At 37.1% G+C, this 27,500-nt stretch overlaps 1 protein-coding gene across 1 annotated transcript in view; it reads left to right on the forward strand.

Annotated features, from left to right (window-relative positions):
• The window catches only part of LOC115226435 (protein artichoke-like), a 56,974-nt gene extending 38,144 nt beyond the window's left edge, over positions 1–18,830 (forward strand). The window contains exons 24-33 of the mRNA XM_036515401.1: positions 1,631–1,702; positions 4,398–4,472; positions 5,446–5,508; positions 6,907–6,969; positions 7,870–7,941; positions 8,900–8,971; positions 9,305–9,376; positions 12,022–12,093; positions 13,835–14,004; positions 18,534–18,830. Of these exons, the coding sequence (XP_036371294.1) occupies positions 1,631–1,702; positions 4,398–4,472; positions 5,446–5,508; positions 6,907–6,969; positions 7,870–7,941; positions 8,900–8,971; positions 9,305–9,376; positions 12,022–12,093; positions 13,835–14,004; positions 18,534–18,538 (736 nt within the window). The 3' untranslated portion in view covers positions 18,539–18,830. The remainder of the gene's footprint in view (positions 1–1,630; positions 1,703–4,397; positions 4,473–5,445; positions 5,509–6,906; positions 6,970–7,869; positions 7,942–8,899; positions 8,972–9,304; positions 9,377–12,021; positions 12,094–13,834; positions 14,005–18,533) is intronic.
• Positions 18,831–27,500: the final 8,670 nt, after the last annotated feature.

The following is a 27,500-nucleotide window of genomic DNA, read 5'->3' on the forward strand; positions in this document are numbered from 1 at the left end:
AGACTGATAGAATAAGTACTGGGCTCACAAAGAATAAGTTCCGGGGTCGATTTGATCGACTAAAGGCGGTGCTCCAGCATGGCCGCAGTCAAATGACTGAAACAAGTAAAAGAGTAAAGAGTATAGAGCTCAGTGGATTCATTAGCCTGGTGGATTATATTGCTGCTCTCACGGTCCTGACTATGACACTCTGTGACAAGGATAATGGTTCGAATTACAAGAGCAGTAAACCAGTTTCCCCACACAGTCCCCTTCAGTTCTGTTTCACTCTCAAAGATCAATCCACTAGAGACTAATTGTAAAAGAAACTCTTGCCCAAGATGCTGCACAAGATCATCACTTTCTTTTCTTATGAAGTTTTCTTCAAAGTTTTCATCTTTGTCATATCTTTTACTCTACTCTTTACTCTTTTACTTGCTTCAGTCATTTGACTGCGGCCATGCTGGAGCACCGCCTTTAGTCGAGCAAATCGACCCCGGGACTTATTCTTTGTAAGCCCAGTACTTATTCTATCGGTCTCTTTTGCCGAACCGCTAAGTGACGGGGACATAAGCATACTAGCCCTAGGGGGACAAACACAGACACACAAACATATACACACACACTTATATATATATACATATATACGACGGGCTTCTTTCAGTTTCTGTCTACCAAATCCACTCACAAGGCATTGGTCGGCCCGGGGCTATAGCAGAAGACACTTGCCCAAGATGCCACGCAGTGGGACTGAACCCAGAACCATGTGGTTGGTAAACAAGCTACTTACCACACAGCCACTCCTGCACCTATATCTTTATCTTCTAATTTTGCATCTTTAAAATATTTTATAACCTACGCTATAAAAATCACAGCCAGGATATTCAATAGTGAGGATTATATAATCTAGAAACCCGAAAATAATTATGAGCCCTTAAGTTTACTTAACTATGGGACAATTAGAAATGCATAGTTGACAGATACAGTTGATTTTTTTCAGAACTACATACATCTCTCTCTTTACTCTTTTACTTGTTTCAGTCATTTGACTGCGGCCATGCTGGAGCACCGCCTTTAATCGAGCAACTTGACCCCGGGACTTAATCTTTTGTAAGCCCAGTACTTATTCTATCGGTCTCTTTTGCCGAACCGCTAAGTAACGGGGGCATAAACACACCAGCATCGGTTGTCAAGCAATGCTAGGGGGACAAACACACTCACACATCACACACACGCATATATATATATATATATATATATATATATATATATATATATTATATATATATATATATATTATAATTATATATATATATATATATATATATAACATATATACGACGGGCTTCTTTCAGTTTCCGTCTACCAAATCCACTCACAAGGCTTTGGTCGGCCCGAAGCTATAGTAGAAGACACTTGCCCAAGATGCCACGCAGTGGGACTGAACCCGGAACCATGTGGCTTGGTAAACAAGCTACTTACCACACAACCACTCCTGCGCCTGTTAATATCAGCATTCACCCCCAATTTTTTTGTAAATATCACTAAATTCCATATTTTATGTTAAAATAAATTGTTTATTCATAATATTCAATATTTTGTCACAAATTCGCTCAATGCAGTTTCTTATAAACTCATCTATATGTTACAGAGATCTGAGTTATAACAGTATCACAAATATTGAAGAAGAACTCTTCCGCGACTTTCTATCTTTAAAGGAACTGTAAGTTGGCTCTATTTCATTGACGATATACTATGCTTTGTGAATATTAAATGTCTTCCTCATTCTCTTTCTATCATTTGTCCCTTTTTTGTTTCTGTGTAAGTATTGTTCTCCCACACTGCATTCTTCGCTTCCTTCAACTTCTTTTCCTTCTCCATTCTTCCCCAACTTCATCACTTTTCTTTTTTTCTATCTTTTTCTGTTTCTAACTACTTTTTTCCTCTTCTCCTTTGTATTGTACCGCTTCTACTTTTTCTTGAACATCTTTATATTTTTATTCTTTTTCTTCTACCTCTGTTTCTACGTTTCCGTCTTCTTTCCTTCTTCGTATTTTTATTAATATTCCTCTTTTTCTTTTTCCAACATTCTATGAAGCAAGACCAGTAGCGTTGTATGACGCTGGACGGGCAGACCAGTTAAGTTGCCCGGGAACTTGTTCGGGCCATATCCCCAAGTGGAATAGAACTGAAACGGGGAATGAGCAGGGTGGCCAATCTTACCTAGAAATCAGTCGAAAAATAGTACTTCCTGAAAGGCCGGAGAGAGGTAGAGGACACTTACCTCTTCTCTGACACATATAACCGCCTGGTCGTCGTGCCTCACATTAGTTCATATCTCACTGATCTGAAACTGCAATCCTTCGGAGTTCTGTAGAAGAAACACGGCCCACAGGCGCTCCATTTGCTACTAATACCTGTTAAGTGGAGGACTGAGTATGCAGTAGGTGGTGATGCGCAGATAGACACTGAGGCCTCAACATCTCCGACGTTTCTTTGACGGTGAACAGGATTGGTCACCGTTTGTGAAACTCACATTTCCGCAACTCGCCTCTAAGAAAGCTACAGTCCTTGGTTAAACAAATGCCAAAACATGGTGCTTGACAGCTGAAATATCGTCAAAGGTTCAATGGGACAATGCGGTCGGTGGAAGCTCCACCATGACGTTTTATAGAGAGTTAATGGCCGGTAAAAGCGACGACGGGTAAGAGTACCGCCTTCCTTTTGCCGGAAGGACAGGGTTGATTCTTCTGGTGGCCTTAGCGAAAGTTTGCGTTTATGGCATTTCTTCGGGTTTTACGTTCCTAGTTCAAATTCCACCAAGGTCAACTTTGCGCTTCATCATTTCGAGGACAATAAAATAAACATCAGTCAAGCATTTGGATCAACGTAATCGATTAGCCCCCTCCCTCAAAATTTCTAGCCCTGTTTCGATAGTAGAAAAGGATTTACTCTGTTTACTCTTTTACTTGTTTCAGTCATTTGACTGCGGCCATGCTGGAGCACCGCCTTTAGTTGAGCAAATCGACCCCGGGACTTATTCTTTGTAAGCCCAGTACTTATTCTGTCGGTCTCTTTTGCCGAACCGCTAAGTGATGGGGACGTAAACACACCAGCATCGGTTGTCAAGCAATGCTAGGGGGACAAACAACAGACACACAAACGCACACATACATATATATATATATATATATATATATATATATATATACGACAGGCTTCTTTCAGTTTCCGTCTACCTAATCCACTCACAAGGCATTGGTCAGCCCGGGGCTATAGCAGAAGACACTTGCCCAAGATGCCACGCAGTGGGACTGAACCCGGAACCATGTGGTTGGTTAGCAAGCTACTTACCACACAGCCACTCCTGCACCTTTATTATTATTATTGTCTTCTAATTATGGCATAAGGCCAGCAAATTTCTTTTTCAAACATACATACAGACATCTTTATATAAAGCATACTTTCAAAATACCCTTAGATACCCTTAGGTAGCGCAGATTTTCTGGAAAATGTCGTTGTTCAAACATATCTTCATTCACCAATGTTATTTAATACTGAAAATTATGTAATCCGCAAGCCTGAAAATACGCAGCAGATAAACTTGATGTTTCAGGCCTACGTCGTGTAACCACCTTCTGGTAACAATAACAAAGGCAACACCGTTTTGCCCCTTTTCTTCTCCTTCCCTTCCTTCTACTCTTCTCTTGCTCTCCCTCCTCCCCTGGGCTACACTTCCACATGTTGCTTATTTTTCACGTGATTCTTTCTCCCCCCCCCCCTGTTTTCATTCTTCTCATTTTCCTTTTTTTTCTTCTTATCTTCTTTACCTGTTTTATTTTCTACTTTTTCATGACCCCCCCCCATGCTACACTTTTCCCCTCTTTCTTTTCCTCAATTATATTCTTCTTCTTCTTCTTCTTCTTCTTCTTCTTCTTCTTCTTCTTCTTTCTCTTTCCATTTATTTTTTTTTTACTACCCACAAGGGGCTAAACACAGAGGGGACAAACAAAGACAGACATAGGGATTAAGTCGATTCCATCGACCCCCAGTGCATAACTGGTACTTAATTTATCGACCCCGAAAGGATGAAAGGCAAAGTCGACCTCGGCGGAATTTGAACTCACAACGTAACAGCAGACGAAATACGGCTACGCATTTCGCCCGGCGTGCTAACGGTTCTGCCAGCTCGCCGGTTTTCCATTTATTTTTGTATTGGATCTTCCAGTTCATTATCATGTTCTTGAGGCTCTTTATGCCATGCTTGTTTTTCTTCTAATGTTTCTTTCTATTATGATGTCAATACTATCATAATTTCTCACTTCTTATAAGTATCACTAAAATTGATTTTCTAGTTGATTCGATTTTTATCTTGTAATCTGCTCAATATTTCTTATGAATTCACTTACATGTTACAGATATCTGAGTCATAATAATATCACAAATATTAAAGACGGAGTATTCGCATCATCCACTTTCAGATTGTGGAAAGTGTAAGTTTATTCGCCTTGTTTTTGCACTATTTCATTGAGGATATATTTCTAAATATTCAAATTTCTTCACCATCTTCTCTCCATCACCCATTCTTCTCTCACGTTTGTCTCTGTGTATACGTGTGAATGGAGTTGCGTGTCTGTGTAACAACTACATTTAGTGTTCTACCAATTTTCATCCTTCAACTTCATTGACTTTTACAACTTATTATTTTCTATCTTTTTTCTTGCTTTTCTTGTTCTTTCCTATTTCATCACCTTTTTTCTTCTCAATTCGTCTTCTTTATTCTTCCTTTTCTTATTTTTCTGGTCCTTTTTCTTCTATATCATTTCGTCTACATTTTCAGATTATTATCTTCTTTATATTCTTCTACATCGTCCTCGTCATATCCAATTCATTAATCTTTTACTCCTTTTTCTCTTTCCTTGACTTTTCTTTCCTACTTCTCTTATCCACCATTTACTAACTCTTCTTTTTTCTTCTTCACCCTCAGCTATTACTTTCTCCATCCTTTCTTCTGCTACTCCTACTTCCTTACAAATATTTTCCTCTTTTATTGCCTTGTTCTTCACTTCCACCTCATTGTTTCTTTTTTTTTTATGCATCATCTTATCTCTTTCTTTTAACATTATTCTTTATCCTCTTTTCTATCTCTACATCTTTTACCATTCTTATGTTATATTTCAAATTTTCCTCCTACCTTTGTCTCGTTTTCTTCCTATTTATACCGCTTTTCTCTTCCTCATAATCATCCTTTTCCTCTCCACTTCTTCATCTTTACCTGAAAACAATTATCTGACAAATTTGATATTTTCAAGCTTACACACGTGTAGCTACCTATTAATATTAATATGTATCTCAATTTCTTGCTCTTATAATTATGATTCAATATTTTATATGAAATGAAATTGTTCTTGATTTTTATCATTTATCATCTACAATATTTCTTATAAATTCATTTTCATGTTACAGAGATCTGAGTCATAATAATATCATGGACGTTGAAGACGGAAGCTTCCAACACGTTCTTCAATTGTAGGTTGCTCGGTTTTATTGGTACTATTTCACTAACGACATTTCTCAATACTCTTTACTCTTTTACTCTTTTACTTGTTTCAGTCATTTGACTGCGGCCATGCTGGAGAACCGCCTTTGTCGAGCAAATCGACCCCGGGACTTTCTTTTGTAAGCCCAGTACTTATTCTATCGGTCTCTTTTGCCGAACCGCTAAGTGACGGGGACGTCACCACACCAGCATCGGTTGTCAAGCAATGCTAGGGGACAAAAACACTCCACAAACACACACCCCTACAATATATATATATATATATATATATATTATTATATATATATAATATATATATATACATATATACGACAGGCTTCTTTCAGTTTCCGTCTACCCAAATCCACTCACAAGGCATTGGTCGACCCGAGGCTATAGCAGAAGACACTTGCCCAAGATGCCACGCAGGGGGACAGAACCCAGAACCATGTGGTTGTAGGCAAGGCTACTTACCACACAGCCACTCCTGCGCCTATAATATTCTAGTTTCTTCATATCTTTCTCTCTCCTGTGTAACAGCTAATTTAAACACTGTTCCTCTTTCACCTCTCATCCTTCTACTCCATCTACTCTTATTACTTTTTATCCTTTCTCACATTTTCTTGTTTCTAGTTCTCCTTTTACTTGCCCGACTTTCGTCTTTTCTTCTCTCAATTTATCTTAATTTTTTCATCTCCTTTCTTCATTTTCTAGCTCATTTTCTTCTTCTATATAGTTCCCGTCTGCCTTTTCAAACCAATTACTATTATTATTATATTATTATTATTATATTAGTATTATATTAGATTATTATTATTATTTCATATATTATCATTATTATTATTATTATTATTATCATCATCATCATCATTATTATTATTATTATTATCATCATCATCATCATCATCATCATCATCATCATCATTATCATCATCATTATTATTATTATTATTATTATTATTATTATCATGATTGAGAGAGCAGTTCATGCCATCAAAGTGACACTGGGGTAAAATTACGAGCCAATATACCCTCATGGAACTACCGTCTGATAAAGGTACACCAGGCACATGCATCACAACATTATATTGTTATTATTATTATTATTATTATTATTATTATTATTATTATTATTATTATTATTATTATTATTAACTCAGGTTTGTTGGAACTCCAGGAGTCTTACATGCGTAGCGGGTTTGCTGCCTGTAGCCTACGATACCATGCTGTCTGTTCTTTTCAACAGTCTAATATTTTCCTATAAATCTCAACACTCATCACACTTTTTTCTCAATATTTTATGTATAACTAGATTGTTTATCGATAATATTTAATACTATCACAACTGTTCTGTGCATTTTTTTAATGAAGTTACTTTCATATTTCAGGAACCTGAGTTATAATAGCATCACGAATATTACCTTCCAGAACCTGCTGGAATTGTGGACATTGTAAGATGAATGTTATTTCAACAACGCTATATTTCTAAATATTCAAATATCCCCACCATTATCTACATCTTCACCCTCTTTTTTTTTACTCTTTTTTTTACTTGTTTCAGTCATTTGACTGCGGCCATGCTGGAGCACCGCCTTTAGTCGAGCAACTCAACCCGGGACTTATTCTTTGTAAGCCCAGTACTTATTCTATCGGTCTGTTTTGCCGAACCGCTAAGTGACGGGGACATAAACACACCAGCATCGGTTGTCAAGCAATGCTAGGGGGACAAACACAGACACACAAACACATACACGCATATATATATATATATACATATATACGACAGGCTTCTTTTAGTTTCCGTCTACCAAATCCACTCACAAGGCATTGGCGGCCCGGGGCTATAGCAGGAGACACTTGCCCAAGATGCCACGCAGTGGGACTGAACCCGGAACCATGTGGTTGGTAAACAAGCTACTTACCACACAGCCACTCCTGCGCCATTGTCTTCATTTGCTCTCCTTCTCTTCTTCCTCGTCCTCATACACGTCGTCATCGTTGTTCTCCTCCTTCTCCGCCATATCCTACAACTACCACTGCTAATACTAATACTAATACTATTACCACCACCACCACCACTACTCTACTACTACTACTACTACTACTTTTTCGTCTTCTATTTCTATTTCATCGTTTTCAGCTTTGATATTCTAGAATTGATATTTTGAAGAGTGTTCGCTAGTCTCGACCCATTGGTATACTCAATAACAAATTTTCATTGCAATTTCGTATTTTCTATAAATATTTAATTTTGCATTTTATGTAAAACCTAATTGCTTATTCATACCATTCAATATTTTATCGCAAATATGTTCTACACAATTTCTGATGAACACGCTTTCATGTTACAGAGATCTGAGTAATAATAAAATCGGGAATATTGGGAAAGGCATGTTCGAAAATAATACCAATTTAGTAGACTTGTAAGTTGGATTTATTTTAATGACATTGATTCAATGACGTTATTTATATATTACCAAATGTTAAATATCATCTCCTCCTTCTCTCTTTTTGTTTTACTTCACCACATTTCCTTCTACTTTTCTTTTTATTCTCTTTATCTTTTCTTCACTTTCTTATTCTTTTTCAGTTACATGTTTCTTATGCTTCTGCTTTCTTCAATGTCTTCCTCTTCCCTTCTCCACCTTTTTTGTTTTCTTCTACATATCCTTCTTTTACAGATTTTCTTCATCTTTTTAACAAGTTTTCTTTCGTTTTTTTTTTTTTTTGTTTTCTTTCTTTTCTTCTTCCGCCTTCAATTCTACCGTCTCTTTCCCTTGCTTTATTTCTCCTTCCTATCTTTATTCTTCTTTATATCACGACCATGAAGTGGGAAGCTTCCAAAACCTTCCCCAATTAAGTTGTGCAGTCTTTGTGTAGTCTAAAAACAGTTTTCTTCTCTCTTCCTATCCCTCTCTCTTCTACATTTTCCCTCTATCTTCTCATACTTATTCTTTTCGTGATTTTTCACTTTTCTGATTCTTTTTATATTCTTTCTTCTCTTCCTTTTTTTAAATTTTTTTACCTTATTTTCCTCCTTGTCTTAAGTTTCTGTTTCTTTTTCTTTCCATCTTCCTCTCTTTTTCTCCTTTTTTCTCCTATTTCTTATTTTTATTCTCTTCTTCCTCCCACTTTCTCAACAAATCGCCCACCACCTAATTATTTTACTTCTTTTCTGTTCGTATTCTTCTTTGTCGACTTCTTAATGTACTCCATCAATTCACTGGATGTCCTACTAATATCAATGCTCGTCATAATTTCTTATTTTCTATAAATATCTCATAATTCGACATTTTTATGAAAAGAAATAATTAAGCCATTTGATACTGTATCTCAAATCTGTTCAGTATAATGTTTTATTAAATCAATTTCCTTTCACAGATATCTTAGTAATAATAATATCACGACTATTGAAGCAGGAGCATTCAAAAACCTTCCAACATTAAAGGCAATGTAAGTTAGTTTAGTCTTGATAATACTATTTTATTGACAATATATTTCTAAATATTAAATCTTTCCTCTCCTCTCTTTCCTTTTCTCCTTTTTTGTTTCTTGCTCACTTTCTCTTATCACTGTATTCATTCTCCTCCATCCAATATACTTTTCCTGCTTCTCGTTAGTACCTTCTTCAATCTCTATTAATATCAATATTCATCACCATTACTTTTTTTTTATAAATATCTCTTAATTCAATATTTTATATTAAACGAAATAATTAAGCTATTTTAATATTTCTTTCCAAATCTTCTCTATAGATTGTCTTACTAAATCAATTTCATATTACAGATATCTTAATCATAATAATATCACGGTTATTGGAGAAGGAACCTTCCAGAATCTTCCCGCATTAAAAGCAGTGTAAGTTGGTTTAGGCTTGGTAATGCTATTGCATTTACAATTTATTTTAAAGTTTTAATGTTTTCTCTCCCTTCTCTCACTCGTTCTTGCCCCTCTTTCTTTCTAGCTTACTCTCTCTCCTCCTCTCTGCATTCATTCTCCTCCACCTCCATCTAATTTTTATATTTTTCATGCTTCTCGCTAGACCTTTCTCCAATCTCATATTTTTGCTCTAGTTTTCAGTCTTATCCTTATATTCTGTATACTATTTTCTGCATTCGTACGACCTGAAGTTTCGATTAGGCAGTTGTCTACATGTTATTTCCCTGTTCTTAAAGCATCTCTCATTATAGAGATTGTTTCTTTCTTCAGGTGCCACATTCGAGTTCTCTGTATTTTTTGCTTTTTTATATTTTGACAGTTTCTTCATTTGTTCTGGAAATACATTATCTTATGGTAGTTGATTAGCAGGAATTTTTTACTTCATGGTTCTTGGCAGCATATAATGCCTGGCTGCTTAACCTTGATCTTTCCCTATCCAGTGTGTATTGGAATATCCAGAGTATTCTGGGGGGGGTATTTGAAAGATTTGAAAGATTTGAATAAAGTAAAAGAGTGGGTAGTATATATGTATATATATATATATATATATAATATATATATATATATATAGATATATATATATATAATATATATCTATAATATATATAATATCTATATATATATATATATCTTATACTCTTTTACTTGTTTCAGTCATTTGACTACGAGGCCATGCTGGAGCACCGCTTTAGTCGAGCAAATCGACCCCGGACTTATTCTTTGTAAGCCAGTAACTATTCTATCGGTCTCTTTCGCCGAACCGCTAAGTGACGGGGACGTAAACACACCAGCATCGGTTGTCAAGCAATGCTAGGGGGACAAACACAGACACACAAACACACACATATACATATATACGACAGACTTCTTTCAGTTTCCGTCTACCAAATCCACTCACAAGGCATTGGTCGGCCCGGGGCTATAGCAGAAGACACTTGCCCAAGATGCCACGCAGTGGGACTGAACCCGGAACCATGTGTATTCTGGGGTATGTCTATACCATATTTTATTTGTTGGCATTCCACACTGCTTGTACAATTTACGGTGCATGTAAGTTCCAACTGTCATACTCATATATATATAGTCTTCTAGGCCAAGTCTGCCCAACCAAGAGACAGTATATTTATTGTTCCTGCCCCGTCATCACATATTCTGGGATATTTATTGTAGTCTCTTTCATTGTGTATTTTTTGGTAGTTTCTGCTGGAGAAGATTGATTTTGTGTCCCAGTTAAAGACCCTTCAGGCTCTGTACTGAGTTCCACGTTTCTAAACTAGTGTTGGGATTTATCTTCCAGTTTCTTCTCTATTGGCTCTTATCAAATAATTGAATTGACTTGTAAGGTCTTTCATTTGGCATAGTTTTCTTATGTCATTATGTTGTTCCAGTTTTAGCTCAGGTTTCAATATTATCATTATTCACCATAATATCATCATATCCTCATCATCACATCATCATCACATCATCATCATCACCATCATCATCATCATCCTCAATCATCGTTAACGCCGTTCTCCATGCTAGCATGGGTTGGGACGGTTTGGACCGGGGATCTGGGAAGCCAGAAGGCTGCACCAGCTCCAGTCTGATTGGCAGTGTTTCTACAGCTGGATGCCCTTCCTAACGCCAACCACTCGTGATGTGTGTGGGTGCTTTTATGTCCAACCGGCACAAGGGGCCAGGAGAGAGGGCTGGGCAATGGCCACAATCAGTTGGTGCTTTTTATGTGCCACCGGCACGAAAGCCAATCAAGGCAGCACTGGCATCGGCACGTTCAGATGGTGCTTTTTACGATCCACCGGCACAGGTGCCAGGCGAGGCTGGCAACGGCCACGATCGGATTGGTGCATTTTACGAGCCACCGGCACGGAAGCCAGTCTAGGCGGCACTGGCATCGGCCACGTTCAGATGGTGCTTTTTACGTGCCACCGGCTATAGCTATTATATGCAAATTTAATAAGCATCAATATTATCTTATATGTAACTAGCAGTATCGCCCGGCGTTGCTCGGGTTTGTAAGGGAAATAACTATATAAGCATTTTTAGAGATGTAAAGTATAATAGCCATCTCAATATGGCTAACCACAAAGGGGGGGGTTACTGTAGCTTTTTACGTTCTGAGATTTAATAATACATTTTTAGAGAGTTACTTCCCTTATATAATAGCAAAAAATGCATTAAAAATGGGAAAAAATGATGGTAATTTTTTTTTTAATCGTAGACTCATCGTAGACGCGCGCTAATACCCAGAAGGGCTCGATATGAATCACGACTATAAGATACCCGGTTTTGGTTAAACTGCACCGCAAAATGTGGGAGTAGTTAGGAATCTAAATTGTAGGATACAGACAGCACACAACCTCACTTTTATATATAAAGATTTAGGGATAGAACTTTCAGGGGTACAGATACGTATGCATGCACTGGATTAATATCAGTTTTCAACACAATTTCTTATCACTTAATTCTTTATTTAATGTTAAACTAACTTGGTTAGTCATAATATCAAATATTTTTCCAAATCTGTTCCATACTCTTTTTTTAAAATCGCTTTCATGTTGCAGATATCTGAGATACAACAATATTACAACCATTCAAGTAGGAAGCTTCCATAATCTTCCAAAATTATGGAAAATGTAAGTTGGTGTTGGTAATATTTCATTGAAAATACATATTACTAACTAATAAATATTTTTCATCTCTCTTTCTCTATCTGTCTTTATTTCCTTCTCCCTTCTCATGCTTATTAATTTCTGTTTCTATATCTTATTTATTTTTATGATTCTTTCATTTTTCTGATTGTTTTCTGTTCTCTTTCTTCCTGCTGTCAAGTAAATGAGAGAACCAGTCCCAGTCAAAAAGTTCAAAAGGTTTGCTAAATACAGGGACCCGGAAATAGAAGTTAGCAGAAAGTGGAAATGAAAACAGCTATTCTTCCTGTAGAGTAGAAGTATTAGGCATGGTTAAAGAAGGGTCTTCAATCTTCATTTATAAAATACCTGGAAAATCAAATATACACGACTAGCAGTATCGCCCGGCGTTGCTCGGGTTTGTAAGGGAAATAACTATATAAGCATTTTTAGAGAGTTATAGCCAAAAAGTAGCAAAAAATGCATTAAAAATGGGAAAAAATGATGATAAATTTTTTTTTTAAATCGTTGACTCATCGTAGACATTTTTAGAGAGTTAATTCCCTTATATAACCCGAGCAAATATCATTAAAAATGCGGAAAAATGATGGTAATTTTATTTAAAAATCGTAGACTCATCGTAGACGCGCGGTAATACCCAGAAAGGCTCGATATGAATGACGACTATAAGATACCCGCTTTTGGTTAAACTGCACCGCAAAATATGGGAGTAGTTAGGAATCTAAATCGGAGGAGACAGAGTCTCACACACACAACTTCAATTTTATATATAAAGATGTCCAAAAGATTACACTGGCTGTCATACTCGTGTCGTGACTTGTGAGAACATCGGATGGAGTAAGGGTGCTCTATAGACTATAGCATTTGAGACGTGGAATCCGCCCCGTGGGCAGTTGGTGGGATTTCAGCAGTTATAGATAGGCGGGTGGATTGGAGACTGTGTTTGTGTCTATATCAGTGTTCGATATTTAGACTTGCCGTCTAAATAAGTTTTGCTCAAACAGCTGCACCAAATCGCTAACACTATTTTCGGTACCAAAACGTTCGTAACCCAATATATTATGGGGTCGCTTCAAATGGCCATGAATCTTCCCCATTTCTCAAAGTGGCTTTATTAACGAAGACGTACAGTGTAAGAGGATAGGAAATTATCATGTTTCAAGTATCCGCCAAAAATATTTTCCCTTTGTTGATTTCGTAAAATTCATTTGTAACAAACATGAATGCCATAAATTCTATATATCTGCTCAAATTCTATAATCTTTAATTGTTATCGCCATATTAATATGGCATTCTTATAGATATAAGAATAATCGCTGCTGCTGGTCAGCTCTATGAGGCCACCGCCTTAAGATAGCTATTGATACACGATCTGACTGCGCTACATTGACAAGGGGCAATACCCCGAAACGCGTCTGTAGCTGTCGGACTGGCAGTGTGAAGCGGCTGACCTCCCTTGTTCGAAGGTTATAATGGATACAGATCGTATCAATAGCTATCTTAAGGCGGTGGCCTCATGGAGCTGACCAGCGGCAGCGATTATTCTTATATCTATAAGAATGCCATATTAATATGGCGATAACAATTAATTTCCAGTAAACGCTGTCGTAATCTCTTTTATAGAGACTTCGTAATTTTAATATTTCTATTATCTATAATCTTTGTTTCTTGTCAAATTAAACATGAATTCTGGTAAATAAATTTAGAATTCTCCGTGTAATTACAGCGACCTCAGACGCAATAACAACATGAGGTGTGGATGTCACTTGCCGAACGTTGTCAATTATATAAAAAGAACATACAACAAACGTGTGGTTGTCCAGGGCAAGTGTCGTGCAGATATAGGCGATAACCAAAGCAAAGTAATAAAAATATTGGAATATTCGCAATGTAAAAGTTAGTAAACTCCTTTTGCTGTTGTTTTTTTTTGCATCAATTGTTATTTTATTATTACCACTAACTCCATGCTATTTTCTGCCGCATACATATATATATATATATATATATATATATATATATATATATATATATATATATATATATATATATATAATAAAATATTAGGGAATAAATCCAAACTTACAGGGAAAAATCAGATTTAGGATTAAATCCAATTTTATAGTATAAATATATTATATTATATTATAATAAATTGGAGATAAAACCACTATTAGGCAAATCAAACAATGAAAAACATAAGCCAATACATAAAATTAATTTAATTTATATTATTTTAAATATATATCAAAAGTATTAAAAGTTTAATAAAAGATAAAGAGTAAAACACTACGATCGTTTCATGGCTGTACAATTCGAATAACAATAATTTAAATTCAATTAATAATTCGAGTTATGGTTACAGTCAATCTTCAGGTTAATTGAAATATCTAAAAAATAATCAGAAATATTAAAACAATATTTTTAATATATAAATAATATAATAATTTTACTTATAATAAACACTATTATCAAACTAGAAACATAACTTAACAATTATGATTATATCAAAAACGACTATAATGTTAAATATTAATTTTAATTTATAAGGTAGGAAACCCACCAGTAATCTAATATTGGTATTAATCTATATCTAATTACATAAATATTTAAAAATGACTATTATATATAAATATCAATGAAAATATATAAATGTATATAAATATTATAATATATATATATATATATATATATATATATTATATATTAAGGGAGAAAGTTGGTGTGTGAAAGCACGTGGTTGGATATATAGAAAATAGAAAAGAGTGAAAAAACTACAGAAGGCTTGTTTTATAAGGTTAAAGAATATATTTAAGTCGTTATGTTAGAAGAATGTTATAAAATTTTTCATACAGTAACATAGTTTTTGAAGAAATGACCGGTTTCGTGTTAACTTTTCAAATTTCTCAAATGTCTTTACCTACATCGTGTTATGTCTTCGTTATGCAGTGCAAAGAAGAGTTCCAGGTAGGGGGAGGTAATAAGCGATTTCTTCCGGTATAAGGGAGATAATCGCTTTATATTTCTTTTCCCTTATTTAATGGGGTGAGTTTCTCTGTATAAGAATGTTAGAATGGTTAAGTTTAGGCTTATATTTTTCAATGAATAATGTTTCCTTGTTTAATGTAATTTGTGTTGATGATCCGAAAGCACATTGGTAAAATGGAAAGATTAAAAATTGTGGTAGTAGTTGCTTTGCGCATTTCTCAATATGCTCACTAAAGGGTATCATTCTGTATTCTGGGAATGCAATCTGTTGTCGATGCAGAGTGCATCTACGTCTGAGTGATAGTCCCGTGGACCCCACATAATTTACAAGATAAGGGGAAAAAAAATTCTAATGCCAAATATGCCGAAAAAAAGACAAGAATTGTCAATAACCATTATAATTTATACGTCTCGAAACAAACCGATAGAAATTTCTAAAAAATTCGTTATTACTGTATTGGTCCAATTTCGGGGTTAATTCATAAGAAATTTTCCCCTCTTCAGCAGCAAATACGCGAGATATAAGTGAAATACTTACTCATACCCATGGAAAAAGCAAGCACTAAGTCCCGAGCAGACCTAAGTACCCCAAATATATCCAAAATAGAAAAATCTTCGGCACATCTCCAGACACGTGTGATTCGAACTAGAAACTTTCACAGAGTGAGAGAATCCGGAAGTGAACACTATTCAATTTATAACTAATGTAGGATAAAATTTTTTTCCCGAAAAAAATTTTATCAATGGCCAGCATATCAAAAAATACCTTTAAAGGTTAAATTTATAAATAATTTACAAGATAAGGGCAAAAGAAAAATTCTAATGCCAAATATGCCGAAAAAAAGACAATAATTACTACTACTCTGCAGAAACACTCCATCATCTGATGTTTCAAAGGCATGTGACAGCAAGAAGATGCCAAATAATGTAGGAGCAAGGACACAACCTTGCTTTACCCCGTTTTTTATTTGGAAGGCGGCTTATGTTGAACCATTGTGCTGTATGGTGCCTTCCATATCATCATGGAAAGATTTGATTATCCTCAGCAGCTTTGATGGACATCCGATTTTTTGAAGCAGGATGAAGAGGCCTTTTCTACTTACCAAGTCAAAGGCCTTTGTCAGATCAATGAAGGCCATATATAATGGTATTTTCTGCTCTCTGGGCTTCTCCTGAAGTTGGCTTATGGAGAATATCATGTCAATAGTTGATCTGCTTCTTCTAAAGCCACACTGCGATTCTGGATAAATTCGAGAAGCAGGCAGTTGTAGCCTGGACAGGATAACGCGAGCAAAGGTCTTTCCAACAGTGCTTAGAAGAGATATTCCATGGTAATTGTTACAATCACCACGGTCACCTTTGTTTTTGTAAAGATGTCCTCAAGCAAGTAGGGTGTCGCTTTTTTTCAGGATAAAGCTAGACCTCAATTTTTCCTCAGAGATCCGAGGTGTGATAGGATATCCCAGCCAAGCTGGGATATCCTATGACACCCATCATACTCACGGGACCTTGCACCTTCGGATTACCATTTATATGCCCCCCTCCCCCCACCCAAATTTCTCTTAATGTGAAGAACTTCAATTCTTTGAAAGACTTAAAAACCTCCTAGACCAGTTCATGGCCCAGAAAGATGCCTAGTTCTGAGAGGATGGGATCATGAAGCTACCTCAAATGTGGCGAAAGGTAATGGAACAAAATGAGGCGTATATGGTTGAATAAAGATTTGTACAAATATATAAATATTTGTTGCAGTACACACAACCAAAAATGGACATATGTAAAATATTCATGCAGCCATAGGTAAATCTATGTAGATCATATACATACAGCCGTGGATAGTCCTATGTAGTGTACACATACAGCCATAGATAGATTTTTGTAAAAATATACACACGGCCATTAAAGACCCTTGTAAAATATTCAAATAGCCATAAAGGTATATATAAAATATATATACAGCCGTTTACATATAAAATGTACATACAGGAGTGGCTGTGTGGTAAGTAGCTTGCTAACCAACCAGATGGTTCTGGGTTCAGTCCCACTGCGTGACACCTTGGGCAAGTGTCTTCTACTATAGCCTCGGGCCGACCAAAGTCTTGTGAGTGGATTTGGTAGACGGAAACTGAAAGAAGCCCGTCGTATATATGTATATATACGTGTGTGTGTGTGCGTGTCTGTGTTTGTCCCCCAACATCGGTTGACAACTGATGCTGGTGTGTTTACGTGCCCGTAACTCAGCGGTTCGGCAAAAAGAGACCGACAGAGTTAGTACTAGGCTTACAAAGAATAAGTCCTGGGGTCGATTTGCTCGACTAAAGGTGGTGCTCCAGCATGGCCGCAGTCAAATGACTGAAACAAGTAAAAGAGTAAAGAGTATACAGCCTTGGATAGTCCTATGTAGTATACACATACAGCCATAGATAGATTTTTGTAAAAATATACACACGGAAACTTGACACACATAGCCCAATGTCATAATTCAAAACTAACGCAGCGAAAATTTTGAAAAGTTCCCCCAGTTCTGAAAAAAATCGATAAATTCGACATGGGGTCGAGAATCAGAAACACAACCCGCAAACTGTCTAGGGGACGCAACTCCACCTTTTTTAACTAAAAAAAAATTTACCATCATTTTTTTCCATCTTTTTGCTATTTTTTGGCTATAACTCTCTAAAAATGCTTTATAGTTATTTCCCTTACAAACCTGAGCAACGCCGGGCGATACTGCTAGTTCCTGATAATTAATACCTCGTTGTTAGTTCGTATGACTAATGATTTGAATATGAGTTGTATTGCGCATCCGTTTTTTCTGTAGAGGCATCTTCTCACGTTTGCGAAAACAATAGATGACAATTGAGGCTATATATAAATTATAAGGGCCTGGGATTATTGAGTTTAAAAATTAATATTTATTATAGACTAGCAGTATCGCCCGGCGTTGCTCGGGTTTGTAAGGGAAATAACTATATAAGCATTTTTAGAGAGTTACTTCCCTTATAGATGCCAATTCGGGCTTTCTTAGCCATTTCAGTTTTGGTGTCTTCAAGCCATGAAGTCGTTGTTCTAAAAGAACGCTGGTCTCCTTGACAACGCTTTACGACGTTGATTTCCTTCCACTCCCTTCCCCACAGCTTCACGAGGGAGGGAAGAAGGTGCAGCTGTGAGCGTGGACGCCAACTCCGCCGCCATCGACACACGAAAAATTATGCATTAAAATGGAATAAAAAATGATGTTAAATTATTTTTTAAATCGTAGACTCATCGTAGACGCGCGCTAATACTCAGACGGGCTCGATATGAATCACGACTATAAGATACCCGAATTTGGTTAACCTGCACCGCAAAATGTGGGAGTAGTTAGGAATCTAAATCGAAGGGGACAGACACTCACACAACTACAGTTTTATATATATAGAGATTTCTCATTCCATTTCCAGGTTAAAGATCGAATGGTGAAACAAGTTAAAACAGCAGAAGTCCATAAAAGGTCTTTGAGAATCACCTATGATTGTATTTTTTCGTCATAAACCTAAATTTTCTTATAATACATTAAACATATTTCTATATAAAGAAACTTCATTTCTACTCATAAATACAACACTATGGAATTGAGAGACTGTATAATTCGCAATGATGTAATTAAAACGAAGGAGAGGAGCTTTCTCCGTCCGGGTTGCGGATCCGTGGAAAAAGCTGCCAGACGAGATGGTGAAGATGCCGACGACCGCTTTGTTCAAAGCCTCCCTGGACCTCAAGTGGCCTGAACTCTTTACATGAACACCACCCTGTTAACTCCATGTCCCCCTACATGGCCTTGCTATTTGCTTTTGAGCCAAATTAACTAACTAACTAACTAACTAACTAAAACAAGTTTCAGTACCTGGTTATTTTACTGCAACACAGAAATCTTGAAAATGTTATTTAATTTTAAATTCTATAAATATTTTCTCTACTAATTTCACTATCAACTTATTGAAATGTAATCTTTAAAGTTTCTGAATAAAAAGATTTAATCCTGTTTGTTATTGCAATCTGTTTTTGATTTGAAATACTAGAATGCTGCAATCTAAGTTCAAATACTACATGGAAAGAGAGAGCAGTTTTTTCTAGCGGTGTCATATGAAATTGTCACCCATAATTATGACCCTAGTATCGATCTATTGCATTTCAATCTGTTTTAGATTTAGGGTTAGGGGTGGGGGAAGGGTATCTTTTTTCTTCACAATTGTAAATAAACCCAATATGTTTCTTAAACGAGGGACATATTCATACAGCACAGAATGTTATTTATCTCAATGGACGCCAGTGATTGGTTAAAATTGCCGAAATGCAAGAAATTAAAGACGAAATGTGTTACAAACTACAGAATTTTCTCAAGAAAGCCAAGAGAAAATGATGTTTAATAAACACATTCTACCAGTATACGAAGTTTAAAATTTTTTAGTTACCAAGAAATTACGTTAAAAACTGCCGTTCAAACCGAAAAGATCCAAATTCTGTGGTTTGTAAGATATTTTCTTCAATTTCTGCAATTTCAACCAATCGATGACGTCTATTGAGGTGAAAACATTCTCTGCCGTATGAAAATGTCCCTCGTTTAAGAAACAGATTGGGTTTATTTACATTTCTGAAGAAAAAAAGATACCCTTCCTCCCACCTCTAACCCTAACCCTAACCCTAAAACAGATTGAAATACAATAGATCGATACTAGGGTCATAATTATGGGTGACAATTTCATATGACACCGCTAGAAAAAACTGCCGTTCAAACCGAAAAGATCCAGTCTGTTTTCTGGAGAGCAAATTTACATTATCTCTTTACTCTCTTTTACTCTTTTACTTGTTTCAGTCAGTTGACTGCGGCCATGTTGGAGCACCGCCTTTAGTCGAGCAACTCGACCCTGGGACTTATTCTTTGTAAGCCCAGTACTTATTCTATCGGTCTCTTTTGCCGAACCGCTAAGTAACGGGGACATAAACACACCAGCATCGGTTGTCAAACAATGTTGGGGGGACAAACACAGACACACAAACACACACACATACATATATATATATATATATATATATATATATATATATATACATATATACGACAGGCTTCTTTCAGTTTCCGTCTACCAAATCCACTCACAAGGCTTTGGTCAGCCCGAAGCTATAGTAGAAGACACTTGCCCAAGGTGCCACGCAGTGGGACTGAACCCGGAACCATGTGGTTGGTAAGCAAGCTACTTACCATACAGCCACTCCAGTATTCATTTTATATGCTCAAAAAGAACAACGATACTTTTATGAAATAGTTATCAGATTATGTTATAATGCTTTTAATGCATTTAGGGAAGGCCATTTGCTTAGCTGATATAGTTTTTATAATGTAGTGATCGTTTGTAAAAAATATATTTTGTATCAAGTCAAAAAGGCAGTAAAAACACCTGATTTTGCTCCCCACGACTATATACGCTGTGGTGTTTCTATGCAACATTTGTTTCTACTTAGACGTGTTTCCAGATAACTCCCAGTCTATTCCCAACACCTTGGATCTTTTCCTGTTGAATGGCAGATGTCAACACAATTTCTAGTTAACTAAACACTTTTAAACATCGTATACTGGTAGAATGTGTTTATAAAACATCATTTTCTCTTGGTTTTATTGAGAAAATTTGTAAGATATTTCGTCTGAAAATCCGAACATTTCGGCAATTTTAACCAATCGATCGCTGAACAACTGCACTGTAAGTAATGCATATCTGATGCCGTATCTACAAGACTATTCTAGCTCGCTGCATGGAGCTCGCATCTTGGATCTTTTCCTTTTGAACGGCAGATGTCAACACAATTTCTAGTTAACTAAACACTTTTAAACATCGTATACTGGTAGAATGTGTTTATAAAATATCATTTTCTCTTGGTTTTATTGAGAAAATTCTATAGTTTGTAAGATATTTCGTCTGAAAATCCGAGCATTTCGGCAATTTTAACCAATCGATTACCTCCATTCAACTAACATCATTTGCTGCGTCTAAAACTGAGACAACATCCTGTAACTAACCCTAATTTTTTTTTCTTAATTGTTAAATTAATTTAATTCCATTGCTTTAGATTTTTTACACGTGTAACAATTAAATTAATTTAACAATTAAGAAAAAAAAATTAGGGTTAGGGGGGAGGTTTAGGGTTAGTTACAGGATGTTGTCTCAGTTTTAGACGCAGCAAATGATTTTAACTCAAAAGAGAGCATAGGATTGGTTAAAATTCGAAAAATTAAACTGGCTGTGTGGTAAGTAGCTTGCTTACCAACCACATGGTTCCGGGTTCAGTCCCACTGCGTGGCACCTTGGGCAAGTGTCTTCTACTATAGCCTCGGGCCTACCAAAGCCTTGTGAGTGGATTTGGTAGACGGAAACTGAAAGAAGCCTGTCGTATATATGTATATGTACATATATGTATATGTGTGTATTTGTCCCCCTAGCATTGCTTGACAACCGATGCTGGTGTGTTTATGTCTCCGTTACTTAGCGGTTCGGCAAAAGAGACTGATGGAATAAGTACTGGGCTTACAAAGAATAAGTCCCGGGGTCGAGTTGCTCGGTTCGGCAAAAGAGACTGATGGAATAAGTACTAGGCTTACAAAGAATTGTCCCGGGATCGAGTTGCTCGATTAAAGGCGGTGCTCCAGCATGGCCGCAGTAAAATGACTGAAACAAGTAAAAGAGTACGTTAAACTTACAAATTACAATTTTCTCAAGAAAGCCAAGAGAAAAAAAAAATGTTTTCGACACGTTCGACCAGTATACGAAGTTTTAAAGTGTTTAGTTAACTAGAAATTGTCTGCCGTTCAAAAGGAAAAGATCCAACACCTTTTATACCGACGAATTTTACACCCTTATATCCTTGTTCTTCTTATTAACAGCCGAGGAGAGACGGATTCAGTCAGCAGAACAGAAACACCAGATGCGGAAAGCCAGAGCCACCTGTACCAATAGCAAAGCCCCTACCCACTTTTGCCCCACCTGTGGGAGGGGCTTTCTTGCCCGAATTGGCCTCACCAGGCACCTCCGGTCTCATAGCAGCAATTCCACCAAATGATGTCAATGGTCATCTTCGAACCCGAAGGACGAACATTATTATTAACATATTATTAGACAAATAAAGAAATCCTTGTTAGGTTAGTCACTTGTGCAAGTTGTCCCCCCTGATAGGACTTATTTTGCTCAAATTATCCGAGAGAGGGAAGTAATTAATAATACTTTCTAACAAGTATTGACAATGGAAGGTGAAGTAATTAGTCGACACCTTCGATCTCTGTAATTTATTACTTCTTTATTTTATTGAGAAGATGAAAAGAAAATTTGACCTCGTCAGGATTTGAGCACAGAACGTTAAAACCTGGAAGAAATACTGCAAAATTAACTGCTGTTAATTTTAGCACAAGTCCAAAAGTTTCGTTTCGGTTTTTAAAGCAAACCATTTCATGATTTAAACATTCCCCAATTTCCTTAGTTAGGAATTCTTCCGGGAACTTGTTTTCAAGGCTAGTTCTAGTGGCAAATTTTCTTTGATCTCTTCCCTCGCCTGAAATTAGCGACTTTTCTAAGTGGTTTGTATAACGAAACTGCTGTCAAGAAACTATTTCGAAAAAAACAAGCTCGATTAAATTGTAAGTAGAGCAATAATTTCCATTGTATCTGTTTTTTAAGTTCGTTTTCTCTTTATCCAAACCTCTTACGGTAACTTCAAAAGAACTTCCCTCGTCATACAATCGCTTTCTCTTAGTCTCTTTCGCTCTCATTACTTCAAAAGTTCCCGCAAGCCCATATGTAAAAAAAAAAAATATTTTTTTACGGAAATCGACGGAAAGGTCTACTAGAGACGAAAGATTACCACCTCGGCGATCTTTCGTATGATAAACTGTAATGATGATCCAGTCGGAAATCTTAACAATGTACAAGATTAAATATTTTACCCATCATCCATGACTTTCTAAACCTGCTGAAATTACGAAAATTAACATATTACTCTGTTCTCTCCGATATTTTGAGAAGCGGTGACGGTTGACAACTTTGTAAATAATAATAATATTTATTTCTTTACTACCCACAAGGGGCTAAACATAGAGAGGACAAACAAGGACAGACATAGGTATTAAGTCGATTACATCGACCCCAGTGCGTAACTGGTACTTAATTTATCGATCCCGAAAGCATGAAAGGCAAAGTCGACCTCGGCGAAATTTGAACTCAGAACGTAACGGCAGACGAAATACGGCAACGCATTTCGCCCGGCGTGCTAACGATTCTGCCAGCTCGCCGCCTTTGGGGTTAGGGTTAGGGTTAATAATATTTATAAGCTTAAGGGCGGCGAGCTGGCAGAAACGTTAGCGCACCGTGCGAAATGCGCAGCCGTATTTCGTCTGCCATTACGTTCTGAGTTCAATTTCCGCCGAGGTCGATTTTGCCTTTCATCCTTTCGGGGTCGATAAATAAAGTACCAGTAATCGACTTAATCCATTCGTCTGTCCTTGTTCGTCCCCTCTGTGTTTAGCCCCTTGTGGGTAGTAAAGAAATTAATATTTATAAGCTTAAAACTTACAAGCGATCGCCGTGCAGTGGCTAAAGAAAATAGTCTAATATTGGGGCATATAACCCCTCAGTGAAAGAAAAAATGGGTTTTCTGTTCTTCAGTCCATACACGGTGATCGCTTGTAAGCTTCAAACTTAAAAGTATTATTATCTATATTGCTCTATATTACGATCAACAACACCGTCAAACAACGAATCTTCTTGTCATATGTGACAACGTATCTATCAGACCTGGGCACCAAACCGTTAATCGTTAATTAACAAAGTTAACATTTTCGTTAATGATTTGACTTTTAAGGGTATAACTACAGATTTCTGTACCCTTCCCCAACTTTGGATGATCACGCTGAGAGTTGCTGAAGCATGGAACAAACTGCCGGCATCAGTTGTTAGTTGTCGGAGCACTGCATCCTTCAAAACTTCCATGCTTTCTGAGATTCGCCAACACTACACCTGTTTTCTCCCCTCCATACACACACAAGCATGTACCTGACTCATACACGGTTCACTTCCCAGACATTTGTACATTACTGCATATGCAGACACCCATAAAATTATTAATCATCTTATTAACAATATCTCTGAGCACCTTTTCAAACTCCACCTGTCTAACACCCGTGGACATATTTACAAAGTCAGAAAACAGCACAGCTCCCATGACTTTCGGAAACATTTTTTCACGCTAAGAGTTGCTGAAGTATGGAACAAACTGCCGGCATCAGTTGTTAGTTGTCGGAGCACTGCATCCTTCAAAACTTCCATGCTTTCTGAGATTCGCCAACACTACACCCGATTTTCTCCCCTCCATACACACACAAGCATGTATCTGACTCACACACTGTTCACTTCCCAGACATTCGTACATTACTGCATATGCAGACACCCATGAAATTATTAATCACCTTACTAACAATAACTCTGAGCACCTTTTCAAACTCCACCCGTCTAACACCCGTGGACATATTTACAAAGTAAGAAAACAGCACAGCTCCCATGACTTTCGGAAACATTTTTTCACGCTGAGAGTTGCTGAAGCATGGAACAAACTGCCGGCATCAGTTGTTAGTTGTCGGAGCACTGCATCCTTCAAAACTTCCATGCTTTCTGAGATTCGCCAACACTACACCTAATTTTCTCCCCTCCATACACACGCAAGCATGTATCTGGCTCATAGATTGTTCGCTTCCCAGACATTTGTACATTACTGCATGTACTTTATACGCACTTTTTGACAAGTTGTGGTGCACCTGAGCACTGTATACAATAATTTCATTATTATTATAACTTTAAGAAAAATGGATATTTTTCAATGAATTTTTCTGCGAATATGTGCTATATCGTGTTGATTCCGAATATACAAAATTTTGGGGAGGAAAGTGTTTTAGGAGGGGTGGGCTGGGGAATTTCCTAAAATTCACCGGAGTCCATTTCAATTCGTGGAGTGACACATTAAACAAACTGAAATGTTCCAGTAATGATATATATTTCTGTAGTTAAGCAATATAGAAATGTACTACGATTTTTACTGACACTGTTGCCATCACCAGTTCACCATTGCCTTCTTTTTTTAATGACTTTCTTCTCTGATGGTATAGTTTGATAGGATATGATGAGTCCAAAGAGAGCACATGTCACTCCAATGTCTACTTTGGATGGTTTCTATGGTTGGATGCCAAGCCATGTTACAGAATGTACTGGGTGCTTTATTTCTTTACTACCCACAAGGATCTAAACATAGAGGAGACAAACAAGGACAGACATAGGTATTAAGTCGATTACATCGACCCCAGTGCATAACTGGTACTTAATTTATCGACCCCGAAAGGATGGGTGCTTTATTTCTTTACTACCCACAAGGGGCTAAACATAGAGGGGACAAACAAGGACAGACATAGGTATTAAGTCGATTACATCGACCCCAGTGCATAACTGGTACTTAATTTATCGACCCCGAAAGGATAAGTCGACCTCAGTGGAATTTGAACTCAGAACGTAACGGCAGACGAAATACGGCTACGCATTTCGCCCGGTTACCCTGTAGCTTGCAAGACTACCATCCTCTTTGACTGAGTGGTGCTACAGTAGTGCAGAAGGGAGCTCTATGCTGGCAGGGGAAATGTTAGATTATGAAGGAAAGGGCCAGAAGAGACCAGGCTTCTTGCTGTAGAGGGGATACATGGCTGCTCACATTATAGAAGAGCGAGGTGGAACAATTGGTGGAGGGGGGGAAAGAGATGTAAAAGTGATGATGACGAGGTATCAGGATGGATTCTGGAGATGGGGAAGAGGCAGAAAACCAAAAGCGAAACTGGATTGCAGAGACAAGAGTGTGTGGAGAGAGTGAGGGACAGTAGGAAATGGAATCAGGGTGAGAGTATAATGAGTGATGAATAAGGGTCAAAGTGAGGAGGAGTATCAGATAAAATGAGTTGGATGAAAGGTAGGGGAGAGATGATAACTAGAAGGCGGCGAGCTGGCAGAAGCGTTAGCACGCCGGGCGAAATGCGTAGCCATATTTCGTCTGCTGTTACGTTCTGAGTTCAAATTCCGCCGAGGTCAACTTTGTCTTTCATCCTTTCGGGGTCGATTAAATAAGTACCAGTTACGCACTGGGGTCGATGTAATCGACTTAATACCTATGTCTGTCCTTGTTTGTCCTCTCTATGTTAAGCCCCTTGTGGGTAGTAAAGAAATAAAGCACCCATCCTTTCGGGGTCGATAAATTAAGTACCAGTTACGCACTGGGGTCGATGTAATCAACTTAATACCTATGTCTGTCCTTGTTTGTCCCCTCTGTGTTTAGCCCCTTGTGGGTAGTAAAGAAATAGGTATTTCGTCTGCCGTTACGTTCTGAGTTCAAATTCCTCCGAGGTCGACTTTGTCTTTCATCCTTTCGGGGTCGATTAAATAAGTACCAGTTACGCACTGGGGTCGATGTAATCGACTTAATACCTATGTCTGTCCTTGTTTGTCCCCTCTATGTTTAGCCCCTTGTGGGCAATAAAGAAACAGATAACTAGAAGTTGGGAAGAGTATAGGTGTGAATGGTGAAGGACAAATATAAGTTGGATGAAAGGTAAGGGAAAAGAAGGGAGTAGGGACTGTATCTCTACTTTTTATGTATCCTCTGTTTTATAATGTTTTTGTTTTTCTTTTTATAATTTCAGATTATCATATGATGTTGGCATCAAAGAATTCTTACATTTGGTTCATCAACAAAAGTTTTCATGTTCTACAGCCTGAAAGGAAGATGTTATACACTGAACATATATATGTATATTGATATTAATTGCCGCATTTCTCTACATCACCGTTTGGAATATTTACAATGTAATTTTGCTTCCTTATTAAATTTAGATTACAAATGAGTTTTCAGAATCTTCAAATACCTATTTCTTTACTACCCTCAAGGGGCTAAACACAGAGAGGACAAACAAGGACAGACAAACGGATTAAGACGATTACATCGACGCCAGTGTGTAACTGGTGCTTAATTTATCGACCCCGGAAGGATGAAAGGCAAAGTCGACCTCGGCGGAATTTGAACTCAGAACGTAGCGGCAGACGAAATACTGCTAAGCATTTCGCCCAGCGTGCTAACGTTTCTGCCAGCTCGCTGCCTTAAAATCTTCAAATAGCAACAATGCACACAGTTAATGGAAATAAAGCAATATTTGTTGGGATTCAACTATGAAAATAAAACAGACTAAACATCTATAGATTGTGGTGAGAGAAGAATAATTATGGAAAATGAATTGTCTGAGAACAAGGTTAATTTTAAAACACGATCTAAAAAGACTGATTCTCCTGAAGGTATGAAGACAG

Source organism: Octopus sinensis, linkage group LG30 (assembly GCF_006345805.1).
Source record: "Octopus sinensis linkage group LG30, ASM634580v1, whole genome shotgun sequence".
NCBI classification, from domain to species: Eukaryota; Metazoa; Mollusca; class Cephalopoda; order Octopoda; family Octopodidae; genus Octopus; species Octopus sinensis.